This window comes from Myotis lucifugus, unplaced genomic scaffold (genome assembly GCF_000147115.1).
Source record: "Myotis lucifugus unplaced genomic scaffold, Myoluc2.0 scaffold_29, whole genome shotgun sequence".
Taxonomy (NCBI): Eukaryota; Metazoa; Chordata; class Mammalia; order Chiroptera; family Vespertilionidae; genus Myotis; species Myotis lucifugus.
The window spans coordinates 7,012,338-7,029,536 of NW_005871077.1; the positions used below are offsets into that span (position 1 = coordinate 7,012,338).

Consider the following 17,199-nt stretch of genomic DNA (forward strand, 5'->3'; position numbering starts at 1 on the left):
CGGGTGTGCAGAACTGACGAATGCGAATCAACAAAAAATAATCTACAAAAATATAAGAATAGATGAGCAAATTGTACCTGCTGTCCGGGTGCTGAGGATTACCTAGGAGATTTCACCTTAAAAGGACATGAGTCATCTAGCTGAGCACAGATTTTATGAAACCTTCGAAGATGAAGGTTTCATTGCAGGGAGTTTATGAGAGAACTGGAAATGAAGACAACAAGTACAAAAGTATCCAAAGGTTTGCTCTGAAGAGTGGAAGAGAAAATGAGGTAGCAGTTGAAAGGGTAGGTAGGGGAAGAGAGACTTGTCTCTGAGATGGAGAAAATAACAGCTGAGTGTAGGACAACGAGAAAATAGTCTAGTAGAGAAGGGCAATCCCTGATGATGTGGGAGAGAGAAGAATGAACTGTGGATAGGCAAAAGTCCTGGAATAGGCAAGAAAGGATCAGAATGGGTTTGGGGGCATGGCCTTAGCGTAGAGCAGAAATTTTCAATTGGTGTGCCACAAGAATTTTTAAAATGTGCAATACCTGACTATTTAGTTAGGGGCACTGAACTCTTTTCCCTTAGACTGTCAAATAAAAAATGATAACAGCCAACACAACAATAGCTGTCCAGTATGAATGAATTAAAATTATACCTATTTTTTGTCAGATTGGCAAAATATATATATTTTTGGTATGTCACAGGATTTTAGTAATTAGTCTATGTGTGCCATGAGTTGAAAAAGTTGAAAATTGCTGGCATAAAGCATGGTGGCTCACCCATCTATAATAATAAAAGGGTAATATGTTAATTAGACCGGACGTCTTCTTCCGGACATCCTTCCTGACGAAGCCGGGACCGGAGGGAAGCCAGCCCAGGTCCTGGGTGCCTGCCAGCGGCCAGAGGAGGGAAGCCTGGATCCTGGATACCAGAGGGAAGCCCGTGCTGGCAGCGGGGGGAATGAAGGCCTACTCTTGCACGAATTTTCATGCATTGGGCCTCTAGTCCTAAAATAAAATGTTAAGCAGAAATGTTAACAGGAGACATGGTTATTTTGCTATGACAAAATTTAATCCAATTTGTCTTCTGTTTCTAAATTGGCTATTATTAAAGATAGGTCAAAAGAAAACCATCTTACATTTAATTATGAAAGAGGTCACTTCCCCAGTGAATTCTTCAAAAAACTATTTGGAAGGGTCAAACAATTACCTTTATATAATAACTAGGGGCCTGGTGAACAAAGATTCATGCACTGAGGGTGGGTCCCTCAGCCCGACCTGCACCCTCTCCAATCTGGGAGCCCTCAGGGGAGCCCTCTTCAATCCAGGAATTTCTGTCTGTCTTTGCAATCATATGAGTGAATTGTCTGAGACCCCCAACCCAGTTTGATTTGTTACTCACAGAATAATAGAGGCATTTTTTTTTCCTTTGCTTCATTGGTGGAGATTTCCCGGAAGTTTTAGGATATCTTCCCTTTAATATTTCCTAGGCATTCTGATTTTACTTATGTCTCTCACCTTTGCTTTCCCTCCATCCCCCACCGCAACAGTAACTTGCTCCAGGTTCACTTTGCTCTAGTGCAGTGATGGCGAACCTATGACACGTGTGTCACCTCTGACACGTGTGTCATAGGTTCACCATCACTGGTCTAGGAGATCCGTCTGCCACCAGAACTACGATTCCCAGCATTCCTGGTGCTCCCCGCGCTCTGGGCTTCCGCTTCAGGTCCTAGGGCTGCCACCAGAACTACTCTTCCAAAAATTCCTGGTGCTCCCCGCGCTCTTGGTTTTCCCTTCCTGCTCTGTCTCCGTCCTACGGCCTCCCACTCTGCCAAGTCCTCCAAGCCGCCAGCTCTCCCTCTCTGCTCTCTGTCTGGCGGCTTGGGGAGTCAAGTTCCCCAAGCTGCTCCACTCTCTGCTGGCTCTCCTGCTCTGCTCTCTGCCCAGCGGCTTTGGGGGGGCATGGCTCCCTCGGTCACTGGGAGCGACTGAAGGAGCCACATCCCCCCAAGCTCCGGCTCTCCTCTCCACCCGACGGCTTGGGGGAACGACCAAGGGAGCCATGTCCCCCCAAGCTGCCGGCTCTCCCACTCTGCTCTTTGCCTGGCGCCTGTGTATGCAAATTAACCCACCATCCTTGTAGGGTTAATTTGCATACTCACTCCTGATTGGCTGGTGAGTGTAGTGGAGGGACAGTCAATTTACATGTTTTTCTTTTATTATATCGGATTTGTGGCATGATAAAAATACATTTAGAAATAACATGTTTTTGATCCATTATTTGTAATGTAAAAGATATAGAACTTCTAATGGTAACAAATGAAAAACATCAGATATAATATTGCCAATATATGTTGTGGTAAATGTCATTAGCCAAGCCTGTCTTCTAGTACATTTTTCAATGGTGTGATAGTATTTATTTACCCTGTGCTATTAGAGAGTGAATAGTCACTAGCCTTCGATTTTCACATCAGTTGCAAAAAAAAAAAAAGAAAAGAATTCTATTTTTCATCCAGTCTGAAATTGAAATTGACTTATCTCAGAACTGTCAAAAATTTCTTTTACAAGAAGGTTTGCTTTGCAGAAACTATAAAGTAAGTGTCATTCATGATACTTGCATTCTATATTCATGCTGCAGGTCTATGGAAAAGAAACGTTAAAAAGTGTCAGGAAGGCCTCAGAAAGGCCTAGCTGTCATGCTCTGTGCCCCTCCGGCTCCCTTTTTAGTCAGCTTCAGTGCTGTAGAAGTCAGAGGCTCTCTAGTTAAAACTGCCAACAAGGAAAAGAAGAATACTTGAAGAGTAGAATATCAGCTACTCTAGAACTTGTCTTTGCTAACAGGTCAGGCTGACACTTATTTTCCTGTGTTTAAAACGGGAACCTCTGTTTACATTCAAATTAAAAGAAGCATACAGTAAGTACTTGGGATTTACAAATTTGGAACTTATTCCAAGGAAACCTCCCAATAGGTGTACTTATAGAACAATATGTGTTCTATTCCAGATGAAATAAGAAAACAAGTAAGATTATGCAGAATCATTCCCTTAAATTTCAGTCTTCCATGACACAGTATTGCTCCTGTACCTCATTTGGATGAATTAAACTGCATTCCCTACATCACCAGCAGGTTGTACCAGATGCCAATTGATTTTACCAACACAAAACTGATCACATTAATCCACAAGGCCTGAGTCATAAAAAACTACAAGTCCCAACACTTGTGACACAAACAAATAAACCCTGTTTTGTGTGTGTTCTTCCTATAATATAGGCAAATTCCACTTGGCAGAGTGGGGCGAGGGTGAGGTAGCAAGCTGCTACTATGTCTGCAGAGTGAAATCCTTCTCACGGCATACAACCCAATTCTCCAATACCCTTTTATTAAATGGTTTTCTTTTTCATCATTACATTCATTTCTAAGTGGAATGTAGTAACCAATAAGGTTTTCAGAGAAACAGAGCTAGCTAAATGCAGTCTGTGTGTGAAATCCTGAGAGGCCATGAAAAACAAAGCCTTCTTCCCAGTAGAAAACTTCATTCTAAAGTAAGGACACTGATCCACCTGGGCCAGCACTTGGATCTGTGATTGGAGCACTTACCCAGGCAGACTCCAGAAACATTTAAATCACTCCAGAAACATTTCTATAGAAGTGTGTGCCTCCATTCCCTATGGTCTCAGCAAACCTCAGGATTACTGGTCAAAGTATCTCTACTTTTCCCATTGGAAGCACTTGCTGGTTCAGCCATCCCTGAAAACAGATATTTACTTTCTTAACCCTTCATTTTTTATCTAAATTCCGTAACCCATGAAGGCACTTTTCTTCGCCCAAAAGTCACTTTCTAACTGGCCCACTTGGTCATCAACTGATGAGTGACTATCCCAATGGACACGCCTCCTTGCCCTTGAACTGTTCATTTGCTGCCTGCCTGTGTCCCTAGCCACTGACCTACATAATGAAACCAAATTGGTACATTACATACTCTTGAAAGCATTGATTCTTACATCTGATTGGTGTGTGCTGATGATTTCTGAATACGCCAGCAGCTAGGACTATGATTTTCCACTATGAAAAGGGGCTAATAAAAATGATAGGAAAGAAAAACACTTCTCTGCCTTTCCAAGCAGTGATTTAAACACCAAGATTGAAATCAAAATAAAAAAGTTCCAAATTAATTAATATGGAAATTACAAAACCATCAAAACTGCTGATGTCGTAAACAAAATTTGTCAACAGCCACTAAGAATTCATTAAAAGTAAATTTATTGTTTAAAAACAACTGTGCAACATGTGCTTTTCAAGCCATTTTTGAATCTGGTTTGTTGTTCATCTCTTCTCAGGCTTCAGTTTGGCAAGGCTGAACAAGAAACACGGTACAGACACACAGTTAGTACGCACAGGTAAGGGAAGAAGCAATAGTAAATTGTGTTTGTTATTCTCTCAACAGTCTAAAAGGTATAATCCAACTACAACATTAACTTTTTTAAAACATATTTTTTAATTGATTTCAGAGAGGAAGGGAGAGAGAGATAGAAACATCAGGGCATGTGCCCTGACTGGGAATCAAACAGTGACTTCCTGTTTCATAGGTTGATGTTCAACCACTGAGCCAATACTAGCTGGTATAACATTAACTTTTAAAATCTGATCATGTTCACTGTGTTCTGAAAACAATTATATTCTAAACCAAACAAGATTTTAAACTAAATGACCTATTTCTTCTTACAGAACTGAATAAACAATGCCGCAGGGACTCAGGTCATCATTTTAATTGGAGGATTCTATTTTAATAATGTGAATATTGCAACATTACTTTTGCTTGAGCTTCCATTGAGATAGCTATAGCTACCACAAAAGGACAACAGCACAAATAACCTGATACGTGCACAGTAAGGTCAGCTCTAAGAAGCTTCAGTGCATGCAATTCTGGGACATTCAAATGATAATAATTCTGAGTTTTCAAGAAGAGCAATATCAAATTGCACTTACTCTAGGGCTGAAAAAAAGTGTTTTTAAATGCTTAATATCTTGTTGATTATTCAAGTTGGAGATGGAAACAGGCAAAAACATGTTAGTCGATAATGCTGTTATTGGAGGTCAAGGTTTGATCCCAGTCTGGGCACATGCCCGGGTTGCAGACTTGATCCCCAGTGTGGGGCATCCAGGAGGCAGCCAGTCAATGATTTCTCTCATCATTGATATTTCTATCTCTCTCTCCCTCTCCCTTCTTCTCTGAAATCAATTTAAAAAATAGTAATGCTGTTATTTTCATTTAAAAATGAACACATTTAAAACATTACACAATAGATACCTGTCTCTGGTGCCAATTTCATAAAATTGCAGAATTCTCAGAAATATTTTAGAGTATTAAATTTGAATAGCCAAGCATCTGAGAATCAAACATATACAGACTCAAAAGTACAGCTGGTCCCCCCACTCTGTACTTTGCACTCTGAATGATTGCATTAACAAATCATGTTACCTGTTCAGTAAGTACACACAGCTTTCTGAGCTACAAAGCCTCTTTACTTAAGGCAATAGGAGCTCCATACATGCAAAAGAAGATGTTGTATATTCAAGGAGAAATTCATACAAACATGACACACTTTATATTTGTTATTTGATTCCTTATAGATTTAAAACTTGCATTAAGGCAACTTTGCACTATTTATACTCCATAATTTATAGACAGAATTCATATGACTCAACATTCTTTCCCAGAGTTATCAATAATTAAATCCTTTTTGCCCCGACCATATGGCTCAATGGGTTGGAATGTTGCCCTGTACACCAAAAGGTTGGGGGTTTGATTCCCAGTCAGGGCACCTAGGTTGCCAGTTCAATCCCTGGTCAGGGCATGTACAGGAGGCAATCAACTGATGTTTCTCTCTGTCTCCTCTCTTATCAATAAAAACATATCCTCAGGTGAAGATGAAAAAATATTTTAGACTAAAAACAAAAATAATTAAATCATTTTTGTGACTATCATTCAGTGTGTGAAACAGAAAACAACGTTATTTGTATATACAAATGAACTAAAATACCTGCTCAATGTTCCACAGCTTCCTCTCGTAGAATTTTAAAAATATGGTCCATCTATTAGGCCCTCATCAAATTTAACCAAAAATCACACATACACCCTATAGGGGTAGGAATAGAGTGTGTGGTTTGTTTGTTTTTTTCCAAGAGGTGTAGAGTGGGGGGTGGGGTTGAGGGGGGGAGGAGAGCCTGTGAGCCTATCTTCGAAGGAAAACACATTATTACTTTCTCAAGCAACTAAAGAGAAAAACCTTTTTCTATTATCTGAACCAAAACACAGAAACAAAATCATAACACACACACACACACACACACACACACACCCCTGCTTTGTAGTTTAGGCCAACTATGAGCAAGCTATACTTGAATCTCCTTACAAACTGTTCTAAAAAATCTATAGGCACATACACATTTTTATTAAGCTATTTAAAACCAACCTTGCTAAGGAAATCACATACTATTTAAAAGAACAAAGAGAAGGGAAGCGACTAATTTTAAAATCTTACTATTTTCCCTATGTTATTAAAAACACATAAAAGAATCAATCTGAGAGTCTATTAGTCTCAAATAATTAGATCCAGTAGGTATAAAAGGCAGTAAAAAATATTTTTAAAAAACTAATAATGCTTTAAAAGTCTTCTGAAATACTATGGAGATATAATAATGGTATGAAGAAATGACTGAGAGCCAATAGTAAAACAAAAAGCTTATTTTATGTTTAAAAAATTATTCTCAACTCATTTCCAAGGAGAGTGTTTGGTAAGCTTCAACCATTTCCCAGAGGGAGGGAGCACTGGTTTGCAGTCAGAAAGAAGACAGTCATGATCAAGAGAAGTAGACAAGATAGAACAACTCTGCTTAAGTCATATTTACATTCTCCATGGTGAGGGGAAGCCAAGTTTGCCACCCCAAAATATGCCCCTTTTTAAGACATTATTTTAAGCTAGTTATTTTTAAGGAATGACAGAATCAGGAAAAACCTTTGGTCTTCCTCCTGTCTAAAAGAATTTAGATAGAGGACTTGCTCTAAAGGAGCAATTATCACAGATAACTATATTTTAATATGAACTAGTGTGATAGACAGGCAGGAACCTATCAAGAGCCATTTAGCCAGTCCTTTCTGTGTCCCACTGTTAAAGAGGCAGGTTCCATGTTCTTAGGGACCCCATATGTGTATAGGTAATAAATCTGGTCATTTTCTCTTATTAATCTGTCTCATGTTAATTTTGTTCATTTCTCCAACTGGAAGAACTTAGAAGGGTAGCAGATAATTTATTTTTCCTCCCCATGTGGTATGGTGCTCTCCTGGGAGAAAAAGCTCAGTTTTGTGGAATTCGCATACTTCCATGGTGTAAGTCCTCCCACATGGCTGATTTTAAGCTGGCAGCATGATGTCCCAGAGCTGAAGCCGGGAAGAGCACACCATATACAGTACTAGCACCATGCCAACACAATCAGTGTAAATAACCTCAGAAGCAGAGATTATAGTAAAATGTAATAAAATAATTAGGAAGTGACAGTTTTTGAGTATTTTATAGAACTTATTTAATTTTTTGTAATGATTGTATTTAACAACTGGTTGGCAAAAATCTCTAAAAATTGAACAACTGGCTTTCACAAGCCAATGTAGGTTGACTCTAGCAGACCATTTATATGTTATATACCCAGAAAAGTACAGACATCTCTCATTTTCTTAACAGCCATTCTTAAATACTGGAAGAACACAAACTTAATTCTTAGAAAAAACTCTCAGCCCTGGCACCTAAACACAGAAGTTGATTTTCAAGAATACCCAGGCCTTCAGAGTATAAATGGGTCCACTTCCTCATCACAAAGCTGGTTATAGGTATAGGCTATAGAATTTGATCTAGAAAAAACATCATATAGTATTTCACAGAACTTGTAGCAAAAAGAAGTTTGGACTGTGTTGTACTTCAGGGTCCCTTTGAAACAATATAGATTTCCCCACGGCTCTGACACTCTCCACTCCTCTGGCCCTCAAAAGAAAACTCTACTATAAGGTCTCTCTGATTCTGGAGTTACAAGTTAAAAAAAAAAAGCATTTATAATTAAAATAATTTATAAACAAACTAAAAGTTTGCTTATTCTCTATTCCATGAGAATAACAGAGCACTGTGTCTATTAGATAAATGTTAGCTGATGAATAAAAACTAACAAGCCATTAGCTTTCAATAAGACTTCGGGATGAAACCCTGGAAATGTGACTGGGCTCCAAGTGGGCTCTGTAAGTCTCAGGGGACCCCTTTCATATTCTCTAATTTGAAGACAGTAGTATAAAATCCTCCATTTTTAATTGATAGGCAACCACCTTATTTCTGTGTGTTATGTAGGTGACCATTTATGAGCTGTCAGTTTGCATATAAGGAATGAAAAAACCCCTGGATAACAAAGAAACTGAAATAAAGTGGCAATTAAGGCAACTTCACCCCAAGTGTTCTTGGACATAGAATATAATGAAAAATGATGATCTGACTGAAAATGGATTCAGAAGGATCAGTATATAAGCAAGAAAAACTAATGTAAAACTAAGAAAAACCCAATGTTATGAGGCACTGGAGATGGAAATCCAATTGTATTTAAATTAAAACTGACAGGGCTAATAGATCAGGTTTTGTGTTATCTCCATCTATAGCTTACTTCTTTCATGCACTTAACTTAATCAGACATCTACAGAACATATCTATTGTGAAGGCAGGATCCTAAGTCCTCAATTTTGTAGGCTTGACATATCTATAATTCCTTGAGTTACTGAGGGCAACCTCAGGATCATCAATAAAAAATTTCTGTGAAAAGAAAAGCTCATTCACATTTTCAATTAAAAAAGGTCAAAAGGAAGGGATTCATAATGTAGGATAACTACTTTTTGAAGAGTTGAATGATTATGCTGTATGTTTTCAAATTTAAAACATCATCATATGTTTAGGGGTTTAATTTATGGAACAATCAACTAATCTTTATATTGCACATTAAAGACCTGAATATTATTGTTCACATTAGATGAACAATTATGGAAGAGGTGCAGTGCAACTTAAGAAAAACTTGTCACTTTTATTGTGTGGCAATGATTTGTAAAGCATGATATGCTAAGTAATCCTATAATATAATTTAGGGACACAAAAACTTCTGTCAGAAAACAGCCAGAGACTACATTTAATTAAACTTTTACTATTGAAATAACATAAATTAAATTAATCAACATGGTTTAATTAAAGCTCTATTTGTAAGATTTTTTATTAGACTTGTTATTAATGAACGTTTAAATGCTACCTCTAACTTGAGCTCTATGTTAAATTTAAATAATGAACCATTGTTCATACTCACAAAAGAACAAACACTACTTTAACAGTCTTTTGTCTCAATGGGGCTGTTACTCTTATGCATAGCTAAGATATAGACTTGTCCCTCCTTCCTCTCTATAGTCATTTCCATAGTTGGCAAGATATCATCTTTAAGGTTGATAAAATGGTTTAAAATAACGAAAGTGAAATCATTAAGAATATAGCAATGAAGTAGCTAAGACTGAAAAGAATTTTGGTTAACCTCAAACAATGTTTTCAAATTTGTGTTTTAGTATTTCTTATTAACCTCATACATATGTTGAGGAATGATCCAATTTGGGTTGGTAAAGACTTACCTGAACATGTCTCCTAGACCTTTCAGCATTCCCTTCTTGGCTTTCATTTTATCCTTTTCCTTATCTCTATCTTTTTTCTTCTCTTTTCCAGTTTTATCCTTTCTCCTATTAATCTTATCTCCTTTCTCTTGGTTTCCATTCATTTGTCTTTCCAGAGAATATGAAGGCTGGTCACTGGCTGTGGACACAGACTCTCTCCCTGATCTTGAACTTTCTTCTGTGTCTTCTTCCACTTGGAAGGAAACAAAAACAAAAAAAAAGATAAGGAATACAGTGAATCAAAGGAACAAAAATAAGAAGCTAAAATATATGTGAGGATTTTATTTTCCCACATGTTGTACTGTACAGTCCTGCTATTAACATGGGCTGCAGTGCTGTTTACTTTTGCATGGAATTAAAACTGAATATGTGATGTGGATGACTTCTATGCACATGTGTATCCCTATGGGAAAATGATGTGCCAATAGACCGAGAAAAGCTGCTTTTCAGTCAGGTGCTGATTTCCCTGGAGTAACATCTTACTTGACACAGAACATGTATTGCTGTGGGAATTGGCTGGTCCTCAGCACAGATCAGTAATGGTCCTTTTTACATATTTGCAAAATGAAAATAAGCAGTCCTTCCCCAAGTGCTTACACTCCTCCTGGGTAAGGATGAAGTGGATCCACTCTGGCCCCTCATTAATGGATTATACCACTCTCTAGTTAGCACACCAATGGTAGCACAAGAAATTGTTTCCTCAGGCTCCCAAACATGTCTATTTGTCATTTCTACAAACAGGCTGGATCTTCACAGCCTCTGCAGCTTTTATTTATGTTTTTATTAAATAAGGCAACATCACAAGCAAATGGTACTACATCTTCTAATCCTAAATAATTTTGCATGTGAGTCTACACAATGGCAAGTAAACAGAGTTGGATGGAGTCATGAAAAGGTGTGATTCAATAACCTCATACTCCTCTGAACTTTGTAGATAAAAGCTGTACTTATAACAAGATTCCATCCTTTGAACCAACATTTCATAAGAATATGGTCCAATACCCCAAACTGTTTGCATTTGAAAGAATGACAAGTAACTTAGAGTGGGTTTCCACCTACCAAAAAAATCTTTCAGAATTTAAGTTGGGAAGCAATAGATACACATATTCAGCCATTCTCATTAGATCTTTTCTGAGATTAATTGCCTATGGTTTGGGGCTTTGTGTTACCCCTTGAATTCAGAGGTCATCTTTTTTTCTCCAGCAACAAACAAAGTATGAATCAATATTTTTAAGCTTCTTCTAATGTAGAGCCAAATAGAACAGTTAGGCCTCTTCCTCATCTTTCACAAAGAACAGATCTCTAAATAAAGTTAATGTATCTTCAAGTGAAATTCAGTGAGGGGCACTTAAGTTAGCAATACACAATAACAAGAGTATAATAAGACATATTAAAACAAACTCAATATCTTAGTGTTATGCTACTAAACCCTCACGCATCTGAAAAGAGACTATCAAATGATGACATGAGTACAGCCAATTGATACTTTTATTAATGCCAGCTATTTACCATAATACTAAAATAATTCTTTTTGTTGACATATTTGGTTAAAACAGGGGTCCTCAAACTACGGCCCGCGGGCCACATGCAAATACAAATATTGTATTTGTTCCCGTTTTGTTTTTTTACTTCAAAATAAGATATGTGCAGTGTGCATAGGAATTTGTTCATAGTTTTTTTTTAAACTATAGTCCGGCCCTCCAACGGTGTGAGGGACAGTGAGCTGGCCCCCTGTTTAAAAGGTTTGAGGACCCCTGGGTTAAAACATGAGCCAATTTCCCATTCCAGCTGGTCATACCCTAGGTCTAGCCAAAGAGTAAGAACATCACCGAGTCTAAATCCAGGCGGTACTCTGGAGGTCATTTAGACCAACTTCTTCCTCTAAATGCTGAGGAAACAGAAAGATCTGGGTCCAGCACACTCCCTGCCTGGGGATCTTTCTATTATGATATCCTTGTACAGTTGTACTTTAGCAAGACCTTCATGAATTTTTAGTCAACTCTGTTTGTGATTGCTAGATTCCATGCTTCATTCAGCATATATTTCAGCAATCTATCAACCAGTCATTACACAGTCTTCCTAGAAGATAATTACAGCAGTCAGAAATATTTCAGAAACCTGTTGTCAATCCTATGGTAACTGAATACTGTGATTTGTGGCTCACATTGATGAAATCACTCAAGAAGCAAGGTCAATTGTGCAGTGGCTCTAGGATGGGTTAGCAACTGTAAAAATGACTTCAGAAAGATTGATCTTTTTCTGTACTGAGTTATCTAAATGTGAGTCACTCTCTTCTTCCAATGAACATGGCAGGTTTTTTAAAAAAATTGTTTCTTTTACTCTTTTTTAACTAATGCATAAATAGAAATTGTGCAGATTTATTGGAGGAAGCCAGTTACAATTTTCAGATGGCCAATGCTAGTAAAAATCCATAGCCTTGCAAATAAATGCTGAGCTAAGGCTGTAATTTTTTGTGGTCTACATAGAGGAGGGAAAGAATATTCTGGCCTAGTGTCTCAAGAGCAGTGATGGCGAACCTATGACACGCGTGTCAGAGGTGACACGCGAACTCATTTTTTTGGTTGATTTTTCTTTGTTAAATGGCATTTAAATATATAAAATAAATATCAAATATATACATCTTTGTTTTACTATGGTTGCAAATATCAAAAAATTTCTATATGTGACACGGCACCAGAGTTAAGTTTTTCAAAATGCTGACACACGGAGCTCAAAAGGTTCGCCATCACTGCTCAAGAGCTTGCTAATTATGTGAAGCAGTTTCAATGACAGCCCCCCAGGAGAATGTAAATATAGCTTTAGTAGGGCTGCAGCACCTTGTCAATACCCTTGATATGGCTATGCTCTGATTGCCAATCACTCCCTCAACCTTTTGCGAAATAGGTGTGGCCTCAACCTTGAGATAATTGACCAAATCACTATAAAACAATTCTCAAAAGTTCTTGGGAGCTACAAACCTAGGTCGGTTGGTATACTTAAATTAAACAGATGGATGGTAGTGGGTTTTCTAAACTTCACAACATGCAAAACTCCTTTTACCTATACTTCCATATCTCTTTGTAACAAACTTTTATTGTTGCACTTCACATATGTCTGTCTCCCACTCTCTAAGCTTCTAAAATGAGGAATGTCAGGCAGACAGCAACTGCTCATAAGAGATTGTTTAAATCAAAGATTACTGGTACCTGACTCATGACTTTATCCCAACCACACAAGCATTTATGCAGTCTCTGGGTATTGCCATTCCTCTCGCTTCAGAACAATGCCCACTCTTCTCTAATAAAGCCTGAAAAAACTGGCCAGACCCCAACTACAGTAACACCGGGAAGGCCCATTATACACTTGATTCTTGAACAACACGGGGTTTAGAGGCACCAACTTCCACACAGTCAAAAATCCACATGTAACTTTCACTCCCCCAAAACTTAACTGTTAATAGACTACTATTGACTGAAGCCTTACTGATACCATAAGCAGTCAATTTACAGCTTTTGTATAGCATATATTACATACTGTGTTACAATAAAGTAAGCTAAAGAAAAGAAAATGTTATTAAGAAAATACACTTACAGTACTGTACTTATTTACTGAAAAACACCCATGTGTTAGTGGACCTGGGTAGTTGAAACTTACAATGTTTAAGGGTCAACTGTACTTGCTTCGGCTCTCATCAGTTTCTGGTATATTTTTATGATATTATTGCTAGTGCTATATGTATTGTCTAATGGATTACACAACCTTCATCAATGTTTGAAACTATAAAAAAATGCGCCCAGTAAATGTAAACGACTTTGTCTTCCATAACAGCCATCACCATAACTCATGAATGCTAGTTCTCAGCCTGATAGTTGGCAGAAGTACAGGGGCATATGTCTGCTCTTGGCTTGGTAATAGAATAAAGGCAGAGCCATCACAACTAACTGTGCACTGAAGTTACATTTGTTGCCAATTCTTTTCATAATCACAGTAATTTTCTGGTGTATGTAATACCAATTATTTTATAAATTGGGTGAAACAGAGAAAATTAGTATTAAATCATTTATTAACTTTGGGTTTTATAAACACATTTGATAAAATAAAATATCCTAGCTCAGTTTCCTGCCCCAAGCCAGTGAACTATTTAAGATGATACTTGGACATTTGAGAATTGTTTATACTTAATTTGAACATTGTAAGTTTGATAATACGTTATCACAGAAATTCTTCTGGGGGTGTACTTATTTCACTAATCCATTTGATGCTAACTAATTAAAAGTATTTAGCAATATGTAGCTTCATATGTACAAACATAAGATGTTCTTTTAAAGTATTGCATTACATATGTTTCAAAGTCTAAAATTATTTGATAGGGAAAAATAGGAATATCTCACTTTACCCTATAAGATTACTCTTTTAAAAACTTGAACTGGCTACACATGCTTAATTTATATATATATGTAAATATATATAATCATACTCAAGGTCCCTGATATACTAGTCAGGTTATTTTAAAGTTTTAAAATTATTTCTATACATTTAATACTAGCTTTATAATAAGATACAACTCAACATTAATAAAATAAGAAACCATATAAATAATTTTTCAAGTAAGAAAACTACTGAGAATATATTAGCAACAAATGGCTTGATTTATGTGTTCACACAGAAAATTACAGTGCAAGAACTAACCATAAACCTACATTTAGATAATTTACTATTTTAAGTGGTATATAAATTTTACAATTTTTCTCTTTAATTTTGCTTTTTACAGATTATTACCTTTCCCTTTGCAGAGAGCCTACACAAAGAAATATGATCTCCTTCCAAACAAATAGAAATTTCTATTTTTGATGAACATTTATGCCTATTCTAACTAACTCTATGCACTGAACTATCAGCTATTTTCCCATGTGATTACCTATAACAGATACTCTCAAGTTTCTCTTTTTAAAGAAGTTATAATGTGAAGCTGCTTATTTATCTTTAATGCAGCACACTCATTGTACAATTAAGACATTTAATTACCATGTTTTCAACAAATGCAAATAAAGCTCAATTAAAATTCTAGTCTGTGTTACAAATTAAGCTACTCAATTCTGCAAGGTATCCTGTTAGGACTGAGTCACCAAGAAGTTTAGAAAAAACTGGGCACTCATATGTTAATGATTATGGAAAAAATGACTTCAGATTTCAATTGAAACTCAAGTTTCTGTACCTTATACCATAAATAAATATTTCTATCTAGTCATCACAAACAATATATTGTCAAAAGCTGACTATGAGCCACATGGTCAATGATCTTCCCCACACCCTCACCATTAAGAAGCAATGCTATTGTTGATCTCTGCTGGTTGCTTATTCAAAACCCAATTTCCCTTTCTTCTTCCTAATGGGACTCTGACTGTGTTCAGGAATGCAATCTAGCTCCAAAGGGTAAATCCATTATAAAGTTTACATGAGCCTAACTTACTGATTTATTAGCCCAGTGTTATTATTACCCAGAATGACCGTATTAATCTGAACGGACATATTCCATGCTTGGGAAGATGGCTCACTCCCTTCTGTTGGATATGAATAAGAAAGTAAAACGCCTCTGCTGTTACCCTCTGGATTGTGAACAGTATAACCAAAGGGGCAGAAAGATGTTGGTCTTTGATAACAAAGCTAAGGCTGTGGAATCAATAATCCCTGAAACTGCCCAACTAACTCTAGAATTCAGTTATGTAAGACTGTATTTTCTAATGGTGCAAAGTGTTCTGAATTGGATTTTCTATTGAATGCAACTAAAAGCATCCTAATAAGTACATTATATAAATCAGACTTTACAGCAACTTTGAAATATCTACAATGCTATTTATCACAAGTGTAAGATTTAACAGTGCATGTCACTATAGGCAGCTCTGACAATTTTACTATAATTAATTTGTTCAGATTTTTTACTAGAGTTCAATGAATTGTTCAATAGATATAAACAGAAGAATACAAAATAAAAATGATAGCATTACTTCTTATTCATTAGTAAACAAGTATTCCCCTCTGCAGGCACAGCCCAAAGAAGCATCCTTAAATATTGGTTGAGTGAATGAAAGAGTGAAAAAAAGCCAACCATGTGAAAACTATTCTTTATTACTTCCGATTTATAAAGAACAGTGCATGAAATCCATGCACATTAGAAGGGGATTAATTAGAGGAAATATTTTAATATTGCTATTTGCCCTTTCTCTATAATAGAAGTGTCAGAGATGAAAGAAAATTATCAAAATGTATACGAAAATCTTCCTCCTGTCAGAGTCTGGGGCGTGCTGCGGGACCCAGAGTCAAGTCCCCACCCACCCGTGGCACCTCAAAATTGCGTGAGACCCAGACCCAGCCGGCCCCACCCTTGTCAAGCCCTGCCAGGCAGAGGGGCGCAGCCTCAGGTCCCCTGGCCCAGCACTGGGCAGGGGGCACAGTCTCAGGACCCCCATCAAGCCCCGCCAGGTGGGGGGCACAGCCTCAGGTCCCCCGTCAAGCCCCGCTGGGCAGGGGGCGCAGCTTCAGGTCCCCTGGCGCTGGGATGGGGGGCCCGGCCTGAGGTCCCTTGGTCCAGGGTGGGGGAAGCAGCCTGAGGTCCCCCGGCCCAGCACCAGGACAAGGGGCGCACCTTGAGGTTCACCGTCAAGCCCCGCTGGGCAGGGGGCACAGCCTCAGGTCCCCCGGCCTGGTGCTGGAGTGGGGGGTGTGGCCTGAGGTTCCCCGTCAAGCCCTGCCGGGTGGGGGGACACAGCCTGAGGTCCCCTATCAAGCCCCACTGGGCGGGGGCGCAGCCTCAGGTCCCCTGCCCTGGCCCAGCGCCACGCAGCCTCAGGTCCCTGCTGATTGCTCGTTAAGGGAACTCGGCCTCCGCTGTGGGTGCAGCCATCTTGTGTTATGGAAACCCCGCCTCCGCTGTGGGCACTGCCATCTTTGTGATGGTCAATTTGCATATTCCCTCTTTATTAGATAGAGTTACCCCCAATACTGGAACTACTTAATGATAGAAACAAGTATTTTTGAGTAATTTATAATTTACTTTGGAAGACAAAGGATTCGACATAATAATTATAAACAGGATAACACAGTCTTCAGAATCTATCTTCATAAAACAAAACTTAAAATAATTAAGTTAAAATAAGACATTAGTAATGGAAAATTTCACTATACTTAGCAAATCCACTGATTACTACTAATTTCTATTGATAAATGTTAAATAAAACACAATGTAACAAAAATAAGTGAGGACTAGACTTCTGGGCAATGCAAAGTCCTGTGCAGAATTTGAAAACTTTGGAGATATATTATTTTTGTTTTTTATTTTAGTTGAATATTTTGACTTTGGAAAAGGAGGAAACATGTAGAAAATGAACAGCTAGTGATACAGATGGTGTCCGATAACAGGGTCTGCTTTTCTGGACTCTGACTTTTAACATTAGAATGATGAGCTACTGACAATGGAAAAACTC

General features: G+C 37.9%; 1 protein-coding gene across 25 annotated transcripts in view; it reads right to left on the reverse strand.

Annotated features, from left to right (window-relative positions):
* The window catches only part of PARD3 (par-3 family cell polarity regulator), a 724,129-nt gene that overhangs the window by 244,108 nt on the left and 462,822 nt on the right, over window positions 1-17,199 (reverse strand). For 23 of the 25 annotated variants that reach the window (XR_002828697.1, XM_023752233.1, XM_023752234.1 and 20 more), the window contains one exon: window positions 9,680-9,911. Coding sequence is in view for 24 of the 25 variants with exons in the window: in XM_023752233.1 (XP_023608001.1) it covers window positions 9,680-9,911 (232 nt within the window). In the remaining variant the exon portion in view is untranslated. Of the gene's footprint in view, window positions 1-4,231; window positions 4,343-9,679; window positions 9,912-17,199 lie in introns of those variants that run through there. The other 2 variants (XM_023752243.1, XM_006086682.3) reach the window with 1 other exon arrangement.